The following is a 17,286-nucleotide window of genomic DNA, read 5'->3' as shown; positions in this document are numbered from 1 at the left end:
ATCCCCTGACGATGGTCCTGATGGAGGAACAGGAGATCCTTTAGGCTTAGCTTGTGAAAAAAGTAGTTGATTAGACTTCTTTGGTAACACTGGTGGGCATCTGCCACCGTGACAGATATCACTGTTACCTGATGAGGCCGATGGAGGAGTAGGAGATCCTTTAGGCTTAGATTGTGAAAACAAATATTTATCATTATTTGTTGTCCCTTTTCCATGAAGATCAACTTGTGATTCTAGCATCCTGCATCCGGAACCTGGGCAAAGAGGGGTATCCCCTGACGATGGTCCTGATGGAGGAACAGGAGATCCTTTAGGCTTAGCTTGTGAAAAAAGTAGTTGATTAGACTTCTTTGGTAACACTGGTGGGCATCTGCCACCGTGACAGATATCACTGTTACCTGATGAGGCCGATGGAGGAGTAGGAGATCCTTTAGGCTTAGATTGTGAAAACAAATATTTATCCTTATTTGTTGTCCCTTTTCCATGAAGATCAACTTGTGATTCTAGCATCCTGCATCCGGAACCTGGGCAAAGTGGGGTATCCCCTGATGATGGTCCTGATGGAGGAACAGGAGATCCTTTAGGCTTAGCCTGTGAAAAAAGTAGTTGATTAGACTTCTTTGGTAACACTGGTGGGCATCTGCCACCGTGACAGATATCACTATTACCGGATGAGGTCGATGGAGGAGTAGGAGATCCTTTAGGCTTCGTTTGTGAATAAATTAGTTTATCTGCCTTATCTGTTACCCCCTTGATTTGTTCTTGGTCTCCAGGAAGAAAATAATTTGGTGATTTTTGAACCCTGCAACTTCCATGTTGTATAACAACGTTAAAACTTATCAATAAAACCAATATTATCGAAGGGTTAGTTATTTTCAAGAGGGTCTTCATTTTGTTACTTTTTTTTTAAAATATTTGAGGATACTCTTAATTGCAATGATACAACATTTCTAAGCGAATACAACCCTTTTATAATGCTCCATTACTAATTACTTAATGGTTAATAATTCTTTTCCCCTAAATAAACAATGACGCCCATTGTATTACATTTGTTCGTTTAATTAGCGTGTATTTCTAATTTCCTATTTTTCTCTTCTTCCTTTACTATTTCTTTCTTTGTTTAATTAATTCTCTATCGTATACTACGTAAGAAATAATTCATATTGGATATTTGTATAGTGACTGTAAGTACGTCATGAATAATACTCTCTCCGTTCCATTTTAAGTGTCACAATTCTCTTATGTAATTGTCCCAATTTAATTGCAACATATCTATATTATAAGTGGGCCAACAAATTTACATATTCATCTCAATTTGTGGCACTTAAAATGGGACGGAGGGAGTAATATACTTCCTTTATAGGTGGGCCAAATAATTTACATATATATAAAGTTTTTATTTCTTGTCTTCTTTTTGTGCTAAACACCATGCCAAACTCCATTTGTGGCACTTAAAATGGGATGGAGGGAATAATATACTTCCTTTATTCTCTAACTAGTCATATATGCACGCATTACGTGCGAATGTAATTAATAGAAAACAAGTCAAAACATAATTAAAGAGGAAGATGATTGATTTTTGGACGTAAATTATGGAGTGATTAATTAAGGGACTTTCTACATTTTCATTGTGTGTAACTTGTCAATAGTAATATTAAGCTGTTAATTATACATGTTAATTTGTCCGTATAATTTGTTATTATTAGAGGCATTTTAGACTATGCAATAGGGACCATCAAAATGTCATTTACGTTAATGACCTCAGGAGTTCCCTTATAGAATAGAGGGTCTAATAAGTTCAATCAGGTCAATATCTATAAGTCTCAATCAAATTCTTATAAGTTTCTAGGTTTAGATAAGTTTAGAAAGTGGGTTTTATTCAGCGAAGAGAATGCACCTTTTTTTTTTTTTAATAGGTAAGAAGAAGGGACCCTAACTGAACCAGCACCTAGCACAGGTGAACTAGCCCAGCTCCGCAGGTCATCGCTTGAGCCACTCCCAAGCATTTCGCAGTTGATGGGGCTCGATCTTGTGACCTCCAAGTCACAAGGTGAGTTCCCCACCAACTCCACCAACTTATGTTGGTATAAGAGAATGCACCTTACAAATAGAGAATAGAAGATGTATAAATCAGGCAATCAATCATTGCTGCTTATTGTATGATGTAGGTCATATGTGTAGGACTATGAGATTGTTTGGTTCACATCTAAAAATGTGGGAAGTGAAAATTCAAAAATAAAAAATGAGGATAACTGAAATTCATGGAAAGTTGGAATCCGTACAAAATACGAGAAGTAAATTACATAGTCACCTCCCTTAAATGAGAATACAAAGACAATATACACAATCAGATACAACTTTGTATTTTACCGAGTTAAATCACAGAAAACTATCATGCATGTTGTTGAAGCATACAGAATATAAAAAGATTGAATGGTAACGAGCAAACCTGATACATAATTCATTAATTCTGAAACAACTTGACAACACAACTGCGGAGCAAAATTCCTTGCAGATGAACTTGGCAAGGAAAGACTAGTGACTCATTTATAATTTACTCCATTTGTTCCTAAATGTTCTTCCCATTTCATTTTGGCACATTTGCCAGTGCACATTTTACATCGTTAATATATCTAATTACGTGTTATTAAAAATTATAAAATTTTTATATTGTTAAAGTACTCACTGAGACGAATCAAATAAGACCCCACATGACTATATTTTTTCTTATATACTGATAATAATTCAAAAAATTCTATTCAATTATGAATAATGTCAAGATTTCAAATGAGAAGAACATTAAGGACGGACGGAGTATATATTTAAGTCCACTACTCTTTTCTGACAATTTCACACCCAGACGCAACCCAAGAATAAGTTTGTGGGATACTATTTATAGAATTATTTCTCATGGCAGTTGCACACTTACACAGGGACCATAAACAATTACGGTTAGGACGATGTTAGACGCTATTATATGCTTTAAACAACATATATGCTGAACGCCTGAGCTGGTAGAATGTATTATGAAGAAACATATATGGAGCCTAATGAGGTTTATCAGATGCGAGATACACCAAAAGGTCATTTACCATAGGCTAATTAAATAAGTAATACGATAACTGCTTAACTAATTAATAAGCACATAAGAGCAAGATTAAGGGGGTTTTGTCTTAAGACTTTCTTCAATTGCCATGTCAGCATTTCATTAATTTCTAATAATTAAATTGTTGTTAAGACTTCTTAAGATTCTATCAAATTTAGCTTTTCACCCATAAAATTCATTTAAGACTTGTAAATTTATGTACAATAATAATTTTATTATTTAATTTAACTCACACCCCAAGTCTTAAGTTGAGTCTTAGTTTTTCAAGACTCAATTTAAGACTTTGTTAAGACTCGCCTACTTCAATGCTACAATTTCTATGTGTCTTGTCTTAAAACTGATGAGTCATATGCCACACAAGCACAATTTAAGTCTTAAGACTTGAGGCTGATCATGCTCTAATGCATAAATTACCGTTAAATAAAAATTAAAAAATAAAACCAATTAATTAAATCCCAAAAGTCAAAATAGTGTATGCATTGTCATATTGTCTGACATGGGGAGGAATTATATATCGACCAGGACGACCACAAATCAACAACAACAACAACCAAAAAAAAAAAAAAAAAACGTCCATAAATCATGACTTTCAAAATAAAGAGCGAAGTAGTTAGTATCACCGTAAGTTATTGCGAGACTATATCTAAAACAAAGGCATAGGTTTTGTTCTCTGCATCTTTATGGTTTGTTAGTTTAAATCAGAAAAATCAGAATAGATTAGGAAAAATTAAAAATCTCTCACATAAAACATTAATATAAGACCATAAAGTAGAAATCGCACCATTTTCCTTATAAAGTCGTCTATTGATTACTCGCACCGGTTTTATAAATGTCAAACTTTTATTAATATTATAATTACCCATGAACTCACCTATATCCTAATATCCCTAAAAAACTATTAAAAAGTGAGTCATTTCTCACTAGCTACCTCTTAAAATTTGAAGTTGACACAGTTCCCACTACATATTTAAAATAAAAAAATATCCACTATCAACTACTCGTACTATCTAATTAAATAATAAGTCAATTACAATACATTAAACTCTGTTCGATCAGACCAAACCTTATTCATGATCATGTCTAAGGCAATAAAATGGATTGTGATCAGACGGAACCTTATTGATGACATTACCATGACTATCGAGATCAATTATTAGTGAGTCCCCTTCTCCAACATCACCATCGACAATCCATTGAGCTAAGGCATCCTCGATAACCCTAGTAATACACCTTCTCAACGGTCGAACTCCATAGATAGGATCATTCCCTTCTTTAATCAACTTATCCTTGACACAATCCTCTATCTCTACATCGATCTGCTTCTCTTTCAATCTTTCATATAGTTTATTAAGCATAATGTCCAACACCTTCTTCAAATCATCGAGGTTCGTTATTTGTCGAAACACTATTATATCATCGAACCGGTTCAACAATTCGAGCCTGAAAAACTTGTTCAGTTCCTCCATGACTCGCTTCTTCAGGTCAACTGAGGAGTAAGTTGGTTCGTTCGTGAACAAGTTGTGACCAATGTTGGACGTAAAAATAATGATGGTCTTCGTAAAATCGGATTTCGAACCCTTCGAATCAGTCAAAGTACGTACCATCTTCGAGAACTTGAAGCAAAGAGTTGAAGACGTCAGCGTGAGCCTTCTCAACCTCATCGAAGATGATTACGCTCTCGGGTTGTCTCTCGACAGCCTTTGTAAGCTGACCGCCGTCTCCGCAACCAGTATAACCAGGTGGCGAACCGAAGAGCTTCGACACAGAATGTGATTCCTTGTATTCGCTCATATCGAGCTTGATTACGTGTCTCATCGAACCAAAGTACTCGATAGCTATAGCATTGGCTAGAGCCGTTTTCCCCACACCGGTTGGGCCGGTGAAAATGAAGCTTGCAATCGGACGTCTACGGTCCGTAATTCCGGCCCGAGCACGAAGGAGGGCACAACTAAGTGCTTCGATGGCTTCTTCTTGTCCAATGATATGTTTCCTAAGAGATTCCATCATATCGAGGAGTGCTCTTGACTTCCCTAATTGGGTTCCTACTCTTCGAATTAAAGAGTTTCCTTCCGATAATCCTACATGCTTAGATTCCATCATATGTGGGTCTGTTATATCCTGTTTGGTGACTACTCTTTTATTTCTTGAAGTCTTCGTCTTTTCAAGGCTCACACGAGCTCCAGCTTCGTCGATCATGTCTATCGCCTTCTCAAGTTTTAACCTAGTTTTGATTAACTTTTATATTAGTAAAAAAAAATTGATAGATAAATATTTTAAAGGGTTAAATGATTGATTTTATACATTTATTAGTTATTTTGAAGAAATAAGTTTTACTAAAATGAAAAATTTAAGCACTAAAAAATAGATAACTTTTACATATATATGCTTAACTTTTAAGCATTTTGAGTTTACTTTTACTCCGGTGTATAATATTTATTGTACACCCATTGTAAATAAGAATTTGCGTACAAAACTCCCTGTTAAACAACGCATATACTACGTGCTTTTTATAATCATCTCTACGGTTAATTAATGTGATAAAATGAGTAAAAAGGTAGATGTGTACAATAAAATTATACTCCCTCTGTTCTTAATAGTTTGCGCGTTTTATTAAGAATTGGTTGCGTTTTATTAAAAATTGTTTGTGTGGAATTGAGAAGAGACCAAGGTGGTACGCAAAATGTATTATATGTTTGAATGAAGTTGTGTCTCATAAGCTTTTATTTGGTAATGGGGCAATCTTTTAGGGATGGCCTAAAACGATAAATGGTCAAATAAAAAGGGACAGAAGGAGTATTGACAAAGTAAGAGAGAGTACAAAAGGTGGGTGAGTATATATTGGGAAAAAAAAGTTGAATAAAGTAACAGAAAGTGAGGAAAAAAATATAAATTTTGTTGGACAAGATGGAATATTTTCATATTCAAAATAATATAAATCACAATGTAAAAAAATTATGAAATTGACTAAATAAAAAATAATGAAAATCATTGTGAAACAGAGGTAGATTATGGAGTACGGTACGGGACGATGATAAAGGTCGCAAGTTGCGACAACATTTAGTTGTCACAATCTTACGTGTCGCGGTTTAATTGGTACATATAAACGTCACATAGGCTACGCGTCATCATAATATTTTTACTATTAATTCAATATTTCTACTACAAAAATATGTAAATAAGGTAGCCGGTATAAAAAAAGGAAAAAAAATTAGAATATTAAGATTTTCCTACCTTTTTTTATAACATGTATAATAAAAAATATATGTTAAATATTTTAATTTCCAATTTAAATCATGACACATAAACATGTCACGTCATTATTGTGACACGGGTTAAAGGTCGCATGTTGCGACCTTTATCATTTTCGGTACGGTTGAGGTATAGAAGATAAATTACCTGTGGCACTGGCTTGATAGACGAGCGACAGCAACTAAAGCTTCATCCGAATAATCAACATTGTGGTGCTCTCCATATTGTAATTGCAAAACCTTCCAACACTTGGAGGGTCTCCTTAAAAGATGGCTCTGGCACATCGATGGATTGGTAACGTTATCTTAACGTTGTATTTGACTCGATGTAAGTTTGATATTCTTTCTTTGTTAAGGCACCTATGCACTGAATTCTTAACGTCAACATACATATCTTGGAAACAAATCGCACTACAAGAATTTGTAACGACAACCTAATTACGACGGGTTAAAAATACCGTCACAAAAGCCCTTTTGCGACGGGCTAACAACCAAACAAAGACGGGAACAACCGTCGCAAATGTCTTTTACGACGGGTTAACGACGGGATTTTCCATTAACGACGGCCCCCTTTTATGACGGGTTCGCGACAGGAAATCCCGTCATTAATCAATGATTATTGGCCTTTAGCGACGAGATTTCCCGTCGTTAATGGTACAATTTTTTGTAGTGTCGATTGGGGGAACGAACAACAACGAGTTTGTGTATAATCTATACACGACCTTTTATCAAAGTCGAAGAGAATTTTTCTCGGCTTAGGGTTTAGGCTTTGTTCCCTTCACCTGATTCTGGTCTGGTGTTTTTTTTTGTTTTTCCAGTATAGTCTAATCTAACCTAATAAACAATACGAATAAGGTAAATAAAACAAGGCCTTACTTGATCAATCTTGTCGCCGAAGAGTGTAAGAAGGTTAAGTTCATCCACAAAGAGAATGACCATTCCTTCAGTTTGCTTCATTTCATCAATCAACGCAATCAACCTTTGTTCTTCACAACCCGCAAACATATCCTTCTTCTTAATCCCGACAACCTGTACCATTTTATATGTTGCAGAAATCAGAATTGTAGTACATAGATTTTCAAACAGAAATTAATTCAATAATCCCTACGCTAAGGCAATGAAAATCTTATCAAACTTCATCATGTAGCAAGATTATATACTAATTGAAAAGTTATACTCAAATTAATATAGTTATTGCACATTTTAAGAATATAAAGATGTTGTAACATGAGTTATATTATGCTAATACTCTCTCCATCCCTCAAAGAACGGCCCAGATCCCGAATAATCTCTTCTACATACTAATAGGTATAAGCTACTCCCTCAGCTCTATACCTTTTTGTTTGTCACAATTGTCTTTCAGGGCTGTTTTTAAAAGATTGTCTCATTACCGTAAATAGAGGGGGAAGTGTGAAGTTACTAGGAGAGTATACACATGAGGTTGTTTTTCCGCATATCAGACACATATCAGCTAAAAGACAAATAGCTAAAAGATAAAATAGAAAGTACCATTCTGTAAAAAAAAGTACCATTCTGTTAAAAACAGTACCATTCTGTAAAAAAAAGTACCATTTTTGTTTTAAAAAGTACCATTTAATTTCTTTTTTGTCCTTTTTCCTATTTTGTCTTTTGCTATGATATGTATTTCCAAGCACATATCTGATATGCGCAAATACTTCCTCGTATACACATAGCTACTTGTTTGATTGGTATGAAATGTGAGTAATGGAGAAATTAGAACTCACTCGAAAGTCGAAATTCCTATGAATATGGAAAGTGTCTTACCTACCCTCCCCTTGGTAAGTCATACTTCTCATGTCAATTCCCATCATTTATAAATTTTCAAGTTCAACCAAACATAATCAACCTCGTAACAAGGGAATTTACTTCCTACGAAATGGAACTTCCCATGAAAAGTTACTACCCACTGAACCAAACAAAAACTCAATAAAGCACCATTGGTGCATGGGGCAGAGGGAGTAATATACTTTATTCAACAAATTTTACGTTGTCTACATAACTTTTTCTCTCGTCTACTCTTAATATTACGATGAGGCAATCTTTAAGGAATGGAGGGAATGCAGTAGAACAAAAACTGACCTTTTTCCCTAGGAATTGAGGAGGAACTAAACCATTAACGATTCGTTGCGCAAGGCCTTCGACAATTGAAGTAAGTCCAATGCCGGGGCTCCCTAGAATGCAAGGATTGTTTTTCCTCCTTTTGCATAAAATTTGCATAACATGCTCAATTTCTCTTTCCCTCCAAATAGCCGGGTCCAATTCACCCTACGAAAAACAAACACAAAGGGGCCGGGTATAAACATTATCGAGACTAATTTAATAAGATTCTGATGGACTATTATTTTCTTATACTCATAAAAGATCAGTAAAACTCATAGTTAAAGCCTTCAAGATTACTACTCCCTCCGTCTCTTTTTGTTTTTTTACGTATTCTATTTTGGGTGTTTCATTTTGTTTTTTACATTTCCTTTTATATTGTCACATAATGCATTAATATTCTATCAAAATTTGTGCTCAAATATTATTTTAACCAATTAAATCCATTGGACATTAAATATTTTTCATTTTTCCAATGTCATATTTTTGATAAAAGTGAAAACATTATAAATAAACGTAATTTTTCTTGTTTAAATAAAAAAAAAAGTAGAGGAATCTCAATGCACATTAAATAGTCGTTAAATCGCGTGAAAAACATCAAACGTACAAAACAAAAAGAGACGGAGGGAGTACTAACCTACAAAATTATGAGCTCGATTTTGAGACGGAATTCATAAGCATCTTAAATTTGAGGTGGAGAGAATTGTGGATCTCTAAATAATAATTAAGATGGAATTGTATATGAAGTTCTAAAAATTTCATCTCAAATTTGTAAAGAATTTCACAAATTTGTGTCAAAAATTTTAAAACATCCTGTATATAAACACCTTGTTTACATCTGAAATTCGCAGGTTACCTTCTCGGCCTTATGAGTCAAATCTGTACCATATTTGCTTAGCAACTCAAAATTCTTCCACACGAACTTTGGAGACGGCATTGTATTGTACTCCGTATTTGTCTATAGGTTAAAAGGCTAATACTCCCTCTGTCCCTTAATACTCGCACCGTTTTGACTTTTTGCACTATTCACATAATTCACTTTGACCATATTTTATTTCTAGTATATGAAAACAAATGTTAGTATATAATATATTGTTGGGTTTATCTTAATATATATTTTCAAAATATTAATATTTTGTTAAGTTTTTATAATATGTAGTTAAAGATATTGGTGGTCAAAGTTGTGCATTGGCAAACGTGTCCAGTCAAAACGGTGCGAGTATTAAGGGACGGAGGGAGTACTCCATAAAAGCCGACAAAGTTTATATAGGGGTAAATCGCTTGTGTTTCTTATTCATGGGCTCACAGGTCTCAAACTCATTAATTACCATAATTTTATCTTTGAAGTTAGAACGTACTACCCACGAAGTATCAGAAATAATTCCCTAAATACTTTCAAAAGATATGACAAAATATATAACTAATACGACATATATGTTTCTGGCTCATGCGATGCACGGATTCTATAAATTGTTAAATTAAAATAAGACTATTTTATATATATATATATATATATATATATATATATATATATATATATATATATATATATATATATATATATATATCAACTGCTATATTTTATACATTATATTAGATTATTTTTTTTATTCTGGATTGAATTTCGTTTTAGATTTTTTTTATCAGAGTGTTTGACTTTGGATAAAATTGTATATGTGTAATTTTAATATAATTAATAAAAATACCTATGTGGCACCTAATTGTTGGTATATAGCACTCGACTTTTTTAATTCAAAATCATATTTTTCATTGGTTGAAACCATTAGATTTCCTACATGTCGCTCTAATACTTAAAATCATGTTAAAAGATAAAATATCAAAGATATTACCGTTATTGTGGCTTTCCACATTAACGATTTCATATATTTTTCCATTTTAGGTGGAAAAACAAGTTTTATATCTTTTTGAAGGTGGTAAATACAAGTTTTAGGTGATAAAAAACAATTGTCTAAAACTAAAAATGCAGAATTTTACATTTAATTATAAAAAAAATGAAGAATTTGACAAACATGGGACGTCAAACTGAGTAGGTCTCATATTAGACGGTCATATGCATAAGACCGCTATATTGAGACCTTAATGATATTGTCATCAAATATATTGAGACATTAATGATATTGTCATGAATGAGTCTTCATCTTCAACATCTCATCTGCAATCCACAGAACTAGGGAATCCTGAAGTTGCCGGGTAATACACCAGCATAACCAGCATATCCGCCCATCTACTTCAAATTATCAGAACTCAACTTTCACTTGAACCAAACTGCAGATTTTCAACAGCATATTCGCTTCCCTGCACAATGAACACTTGAACCAAACTGCAGATTTTCAACAGCATATTCGCTTCCCTGCACAATGAACACTTGAACCAAACTGCAGATTTTCAACAACATGTGCGCTTCCCTGCACAACTAATACTTGAAAGTAGCCCGTGATGGAATAGTCACAACTAGACCTGTTCAACGGGCCGGGTTTGGGTCGGGCCGGGCCAAAGTTAAACGGGCCTGGTCTACTACGTGTTTTCAACGGGCCGGGCTGGGTTGGGCCTAAAAGGGCTGGGCTGGATCCGGGCCGGACAGCGCCGCGCCGCCACTGAGGTGCAACATCATTCTTCCTCACCTCCCCAAAATAAGTACTTTGCTGAAAATGACAAAACAATTTCCCATTACCTTAGGGGAAGATGGACGGGGTAAAGAAAGAGGAGAGAGAAAGAGGGGATGGAGATGGGGAAGGAAAAAAATGGAGGAATCTGACCCATCAAGCTGTTAAAATATTATCAGTAAGGGCTCAAACTCAGCCCTTTAAAAGCCCGTTAAAACACAAACCCGTTAAGAGCCCAGCCTATATATAAAAATAAAGGGATGAGCCCTTTTAAAAACGGGCTGGACTCGGGCTTTTATTGGGCCCCCACCCCGTTGAACAGGTCTAGTCACAACTAGCAGATCAATCCATTAATCAGCAATTAACATCAAAATCACTTAATAACACAAAGAAAACATTTATTCCAGAAAATATAGGGGAAAACTGATTTGCTCGTGTAATCTGTTAATTACAAATATAGATGTTAGGACACATACAATTTATGTCAAAGGCCTAAAACTCCTACCTCTTTACTATCCACACAATGTACAATGTCTAATGAAGAAAAAGAAAAAAAAAATATCTGGGAATAAATGAGTAATTGAGCTAAAAGAAAAAAATTATATCTCGTACTCTATATACATCGAGTACAGGCAATTGCATAGCATCTTTAAATGGAATCTTTGAGGCTAATCTTCACATTATGAACTTTCACTGCTAGTTGTTGTTTATGATCCTCAATGTCTTTCAAAACCGAAAGCAAGTTGGCTCGATAAACTTCACACTTTCGGCTAGCTGATTCTAGCTCCTTACTAAGTTCTCTGATTTTCTGGTCCATGAAATCCTAAGCAAAATTGCAGAGAATATATTAGATAGTTGAGTAAGCTTCTGATCATGTCAACAATGCCTATTGCTCAATAAGCTGTAGCGTGAATAACTAAATCAATGTAGGTTTCAAGCTTATTTGATTGCATATAAACAAACAGAGACAGAGACTTTATCATATTTGTCAACTTCAAGAGAAGTAAAATAAAAGGTGTAAAAAGAAGAACAAAGAAATTTGGAACCCAGTTTAGAGTCAAACACAAAATATCTGGACACGGTTAGCTCACTAAGAAAAATTCACCATTACACCAAATTATAGACAGGTATGCTATTCCAGCAAAACACTTCATAATCACACACTTCTCGTTTCACTTATACTATCTGGAAAAAAGATTAAAAATAACAAGTTTGGTTACAACTCAAGTCATCAACATAATTGTATCCTTGCCATAATATCAAATAGGCTATATTGCTACAACTCTACAAAGACTTTTTCTTAATGTGTCTGCTCCGTTGAGTGATCCTTAATAAGCTCAGATAAGCAACTCAATTCGACCATACCAATTTCCTACAATCCCTCCTGTCATGTCCATGTCAAACAGAGTTTCAAATGTATGAAATGTTTACTCTCCGTCACAGTCAAACACCTCAATATAGGGTTGGGAACTTGGGATTCAGATGGACTAAATCATAATTGAGTCATTAATCGGGTACAGTTATTAATCGAGGTCAAATGACTCCAAATGTCATTAGCTATTAGGTTTCAGATCACAAGGCTAATCACCTAATGGAAGTGGCCTCTGTGCAAAGAGGCTGCAAAGTTTATGAAGCAAGGGACCAAGTTGCATGTATAAAATGTAAAGCACGTTTCATTCCTATGTTCTCTGCCTAATTATGACCACAAGAAGCTGCTTCTTAAGAAACAGCCATTCCTCCCTAAACATTCCCCTTATTCTATTTGAGATGACATGCTTCTAAAAACTGAAAGTTCGACTGAAAATAGAGCTATCCTAGCAGCAGGGAGCTCAGAGAGAAATGGCATAGGGTGCAAATTTGCAATAAAAGAGAAGGGGTGGCAGAATAGAAGATTGATCAACCAAACCTAAGGGAAGCATTAACACATCAAAATGACTATAAACCATATGGAAGTGACTCGTTCTTTCTTTTTTGCTATAAAGAAGATTTTCTAGTCAATCAGACCCTTTAGGAACACCTAAAAAGAAGGTTTTGACTCCTTTCCGACGAAGATGCTCTATGAAAGAGTACAAAAGCTATTTTGTATATTTTATCCAGCAGTCAGATAGAACAGAACCTGACAGCCTGCACAGTTAGGTTAGTACAGAGAATCTGTAATCCTATAGATAGTAATCTTCAGAATCCTTAAACAATGTCAAATGTTCTTTTTTCTCCTAAACCAAATTCACAAACGAAAGATTCAAGCTATCATATAAGTATTCTATTAGTAACAAAAAGAATACCAGCGAATAATATATCCCAATTTTACTAAAGAGAGAACAAACAGATAAACTCAAGCATAGCATTTGTTTGTCATAAAGCCAGAAGCACAAGCATATCATTATCTGAATGTCAGAGAGTTTCCCATGTACCTCAGACACTTGCTCACTGAGGCTCACATCATTGGCATGGCTGACTTTATCCCTTAAGCCTCTTTCTCTTGTTGAGTCCTTAATAAGCCCATTTGCCAAGGAACTTCTTTGTACATTCTTTAAAGCCTGGGCGACCTTTTCTGCTGCCTCTTGCAAAGCAGCCATTGCAACATCATATGTCTCTGAACTACTAGCCCCTTCATCAACAAATTTGAAAGCTGCATGACGTAGGGAATTGTAGCGGACTGTATGCGACTCTAGATAACTAGTCACAGTACTTCCATGTGGATTATCCAATATAACACTACTCTTCGCAGTCTTTGTCCATCTCTTCAAAATGTAAAGAGAGGGCAAAGTAAGAATATTAGTCACTCTAAACACTGCCAATACATGTCTGCAAAGAAGTCCGGAGAACTCAAACATCTGGCAACTACAAGTTGCTATCATCTCTAAAACATTAAATCTGACACGGAACACCTTACGATCATCCCCATATTTTGCTACTTGATAAGTCAGAACCTCCCCATCATCATCTGCCTTTGTTGCTGTAAAAGTCAAAGTCCCTACCAACTCTTCTTGAAACCTCATAAATATTTTTGTAGTGTAAAGTCCTGAGGCCTGTTTCTCCATCGGAGATGGGGTCTTAAGAACAGGAGGACTACTCATAGTCTCAAAATCAGCTTTAACTTCTTTTTCATTTCGACTCTCTAGAGCCTTTTCATACAACTTAAAAAACTGACTAAGATTGGTGGAGGCGTTCACATAACCATCAAAGTACGAGTTCATACTGTCACTACGTTGTGTAATTGACATCTCAGCAAAGAATGCATCTCGTAAATACACTGGAACCCACTGCCTCCGAGCAGAGTAAATCGACTGAATCCACTCATTATCCCTGAGATTATACCTATCCAAAACTGACAACCAACAACACTCAAACTCATCAACCGACTCAGGCAAGTTAACACACTTGTGAAAATCCCCCTCAAAACCCGGAGCCTCAAGAAGAACATGAGACAATTTCTCCTGGCACTTCTTAAACATATGCCATTTGCAAAACCGGTGTCGTGTATCCGGAAAAACCTGCATAATAGCAGACCTAATAGTGGCATCATAATCAGTAGTTATGGACAACGGATGCTTCCCCGACATAGCATCCAACCATGTATTAAACAGCCAAACAAGAGACGATTCGGACTCATTGATCAAAAAAGCACACCCAAACAACACAGGTTGTCCATGATGATTAACCCCAGTAAAAGGCGCGAAAGGCAATCTATATCTATTAGACCTAAATGTAGTATCAAAAGTAACAGTATCACCAAAATAATTATAATTCATCCTAGCTCTACCATCAGCCCAGAAAACATTACCTGTGGAAGTAGAACAATGATGATCACCATCCCCTTGTACCGCGAAATAAAACTCCGAACTTTTCATCTCCATTTGCTTCAAATACTCAATTAGAAGCTGAAAGTCACCCTCCATAGACCTCTGCTTATTATTCCTCATATAATTCCTACAATCAACTTCAGTAAACCCCACTTTACTAATCCCACCATACTCCTTAATCAACGCGGACATTATCCTCCTTGGCCCCAACCCAGCAGCCTGCAACGTATCAATCAGCGTTTTTGCCGGCCCAGAAATTTGTCTATGCGATCGGAGGCAATGCACTTGATCAGGAGGTACAAGCTCATGATTATGCTCCTTACAAAAACCAATCACAACCCATTTCCCAGAATCCTGGATTTTTACAGACAAAATTGCTTTACACCCAACTCTTGTAATCATCCTAGGACGCTTAATCTCCCTGTCCTTCGTCCGCTTTTCGTTCAAATTACGAAACCCTTCTTTCGCGCAAACGAAGGAGCGTTGAATAATTGCGCCGTCTTTACGCGAACGCCGCGACGAACTGACTCGGGTGCTGAAACCGATTCGACGCGCGTACGAGTTGTAAAAGGCTTTTGCGGCTTCCTCGGACTCAAACTCCATACCGTCGTAGGGTTCCAGCTCTACCAATTCGCCTTCAATGGCGGAGAATAGAGGAAATGGGGTTTCTGGGAGGTCGATTTCAATGGCGTCGTCGGAGATTGTGGTCCCAGGTCCTAATTCTATATCGAAATTTAAGACCTGGTTTTCCATTTGAAAATTGAAGGGGGGCAATTTAGGGATTGAATTAAAGATGGAAATGGGTTTTAGGGTTTCTGGGAATTTTTTTCATTGGAGGAGAGAGATTGAAATTTGGGGGGAAATTGAAATTTTTGTGATAAATAATCGAATTTAGGGGTTTAGAAAAGAAGATTTGATTATAATAAGAACAGATTGAAGGTTGATAATGGAGGAGAGAGAGAACGATTGTGGGTGGAGTTCATGAATTCCATCTGATTTTACTTTGATGAAATTAGATGGTTATTTACCGTTTGATCCATTTTTTTGATGGTTTGATCTTGGTCGATTTAACTGGGCTTGGGCTAACATTTTCTAAGCCCGGAAATATAGCCCAGTCTTATACTTTGTTCTGGGCTTCATGAGGTCCTGCTGCTCCTGTATGGCTGTATGATCCAGTAATATAAGAATGGTGAAAAAAATGGCCCAACTGAAGAATTATCCAGGACCTGCTTCAATCAGCAATCAGCAATCAGCAATTTAGGCCCGTTCGGTATCACTGTCAGTTACCTGTTTTTGGTTTTTTGGTTTTGTAAGTCATATGATTTATATTGAATTATCAACTAAAAAGTAGGCATACCTATTGTAATCATGTTAATTTTGAAAACTGACAACAAAAAACTGGAAACTACTTTTTGTGGTTTCATATTTTGGTTTTTAGTTTTGTAAAAAACAGAAAACTGGAACAAAAAACGATACCGAACGAGCCCTAAGCATCGACTCTGGATCAAAGACGGATGTGGATGGGCCGCCCGAGGATCGGCCTGCATTGGCATGAAGTCGTGGGCCATACGCCGGGTTTGGGTCACTTTTTTGGAAAAGCATGAGAACCATGGTACGACAAAGCATGCCAAATTTAGTAGAATTAGGCTTATGATCAACGGTCTGGCCAGATCCAGTACTATAATCTGTGGGCCTGGACCACATTTAGAAATTTTTGATCTGCTCGAAGCCCGACCCTCAACTTTCTTTACTCTAAATTTTCTAGCATAACGACAAAACCTAACTGGAACCTTAATTTTCTAATTACATCGCGAAAAAGTATTTGTTAAAGTTGAAAATGCACAAAAATTGAAAACTGCACAAAAGTTGAAAATTACTCCAAACATCATAACCGTAATTTTAAAACTAGTCGTAGATGAACGTTTACCATTAAAGTGGTCAAAGTAAAGATAGATCATCTCTTCAAAACAATGTAAAGATATATGACTAGTCTAGGCTCTAGATTATTTAGCAATATATCATTGAACGGGAAGTATAAAGGGTTATGACTTATTTAGATCATGTTGACTACAAAACTGTTAATTGTAGCCATCATAAAAATATCTTTGCATGTTTGATAAATTTGATTGAGGGTATTAAAAGTCAAATGCGATTTTTATTTATAATAAAACAATTGTGTATGGCAAATTTGATTATAAATAGACGAGCTTGTTCACGAACATATATAAATAAACGAGTTGTTCATAAATTTGAATGAACGAACATACATATGTCCATGTTCAAGCTCGTTTATAAAACGAGTTTCAAAAGTTGTTCAAGTTCGACCCACTTATTAAATAAACAAACATGAACAACCTTTAACCGAATCTGAACCTGCAGCCGACTAG

At 35.7% G+C, this 17,286-nt stretch overlaps 1 protein-coding gene and 1 pseudogene across 1 annotated transcript; both read right to left on the bottom strand.

The window, feature by feature from the left end:
* Window positions 1-4,170: 4,170 nt before the first annotated feature.
* On the bottom strand, window positions 4,171-9,409 carry LOC110782797 (chaperone protein ClpC1, chloroplastic-like; annotated as a pseudogene).
* A 2,060-nt stretch (window positions 9,410-11,469) lies between these two features.
* Window positions 11,470-15,917, bottom strand: LOC110782624 (protein FAR1-RELATED SEQUENCE 5). Its single transcript, XM_021986791.2, has 2 exons — window positions 13,508-15,917; window positions 11,470-11,919 (listed from the first exon to the last, which is right to left on the bottom strand). Exons 1-2 carry the CDS (start codon window positions 15,650-15,652, stop codon window positions 11,746-11,748), a joined length of 2,319 nt encoding a protein of 772 aa, XP_021842483.1. The 5' UTR covers window positions 15,653-15,917; the 3' UTR covers window positions 11,470-11,745.
* Window positions 15,918-17,286: the final 1,369 nt, after the last annotated feature.

This window comes from Spinacia oleracea, chromosome 4 (genome assembly GCF_020520425.1).
Source record: "Spinacia oleracea cultivar Varoflay chromosome 4, BTI_SOV_V1, whole genome shotgun sequence".
NCBI lineage: Eukaryota > Viridiplantae > Streptophyta > Magnoliopsida > Caryophyllales > Amaranthaceae > Spinacia > Spinacia oleracea.
The sequence above is the reverse complement of the archived record's forward strand: the minus strand, read 5'-3'. Positions and strand labels throughout refer to the sequence as shown.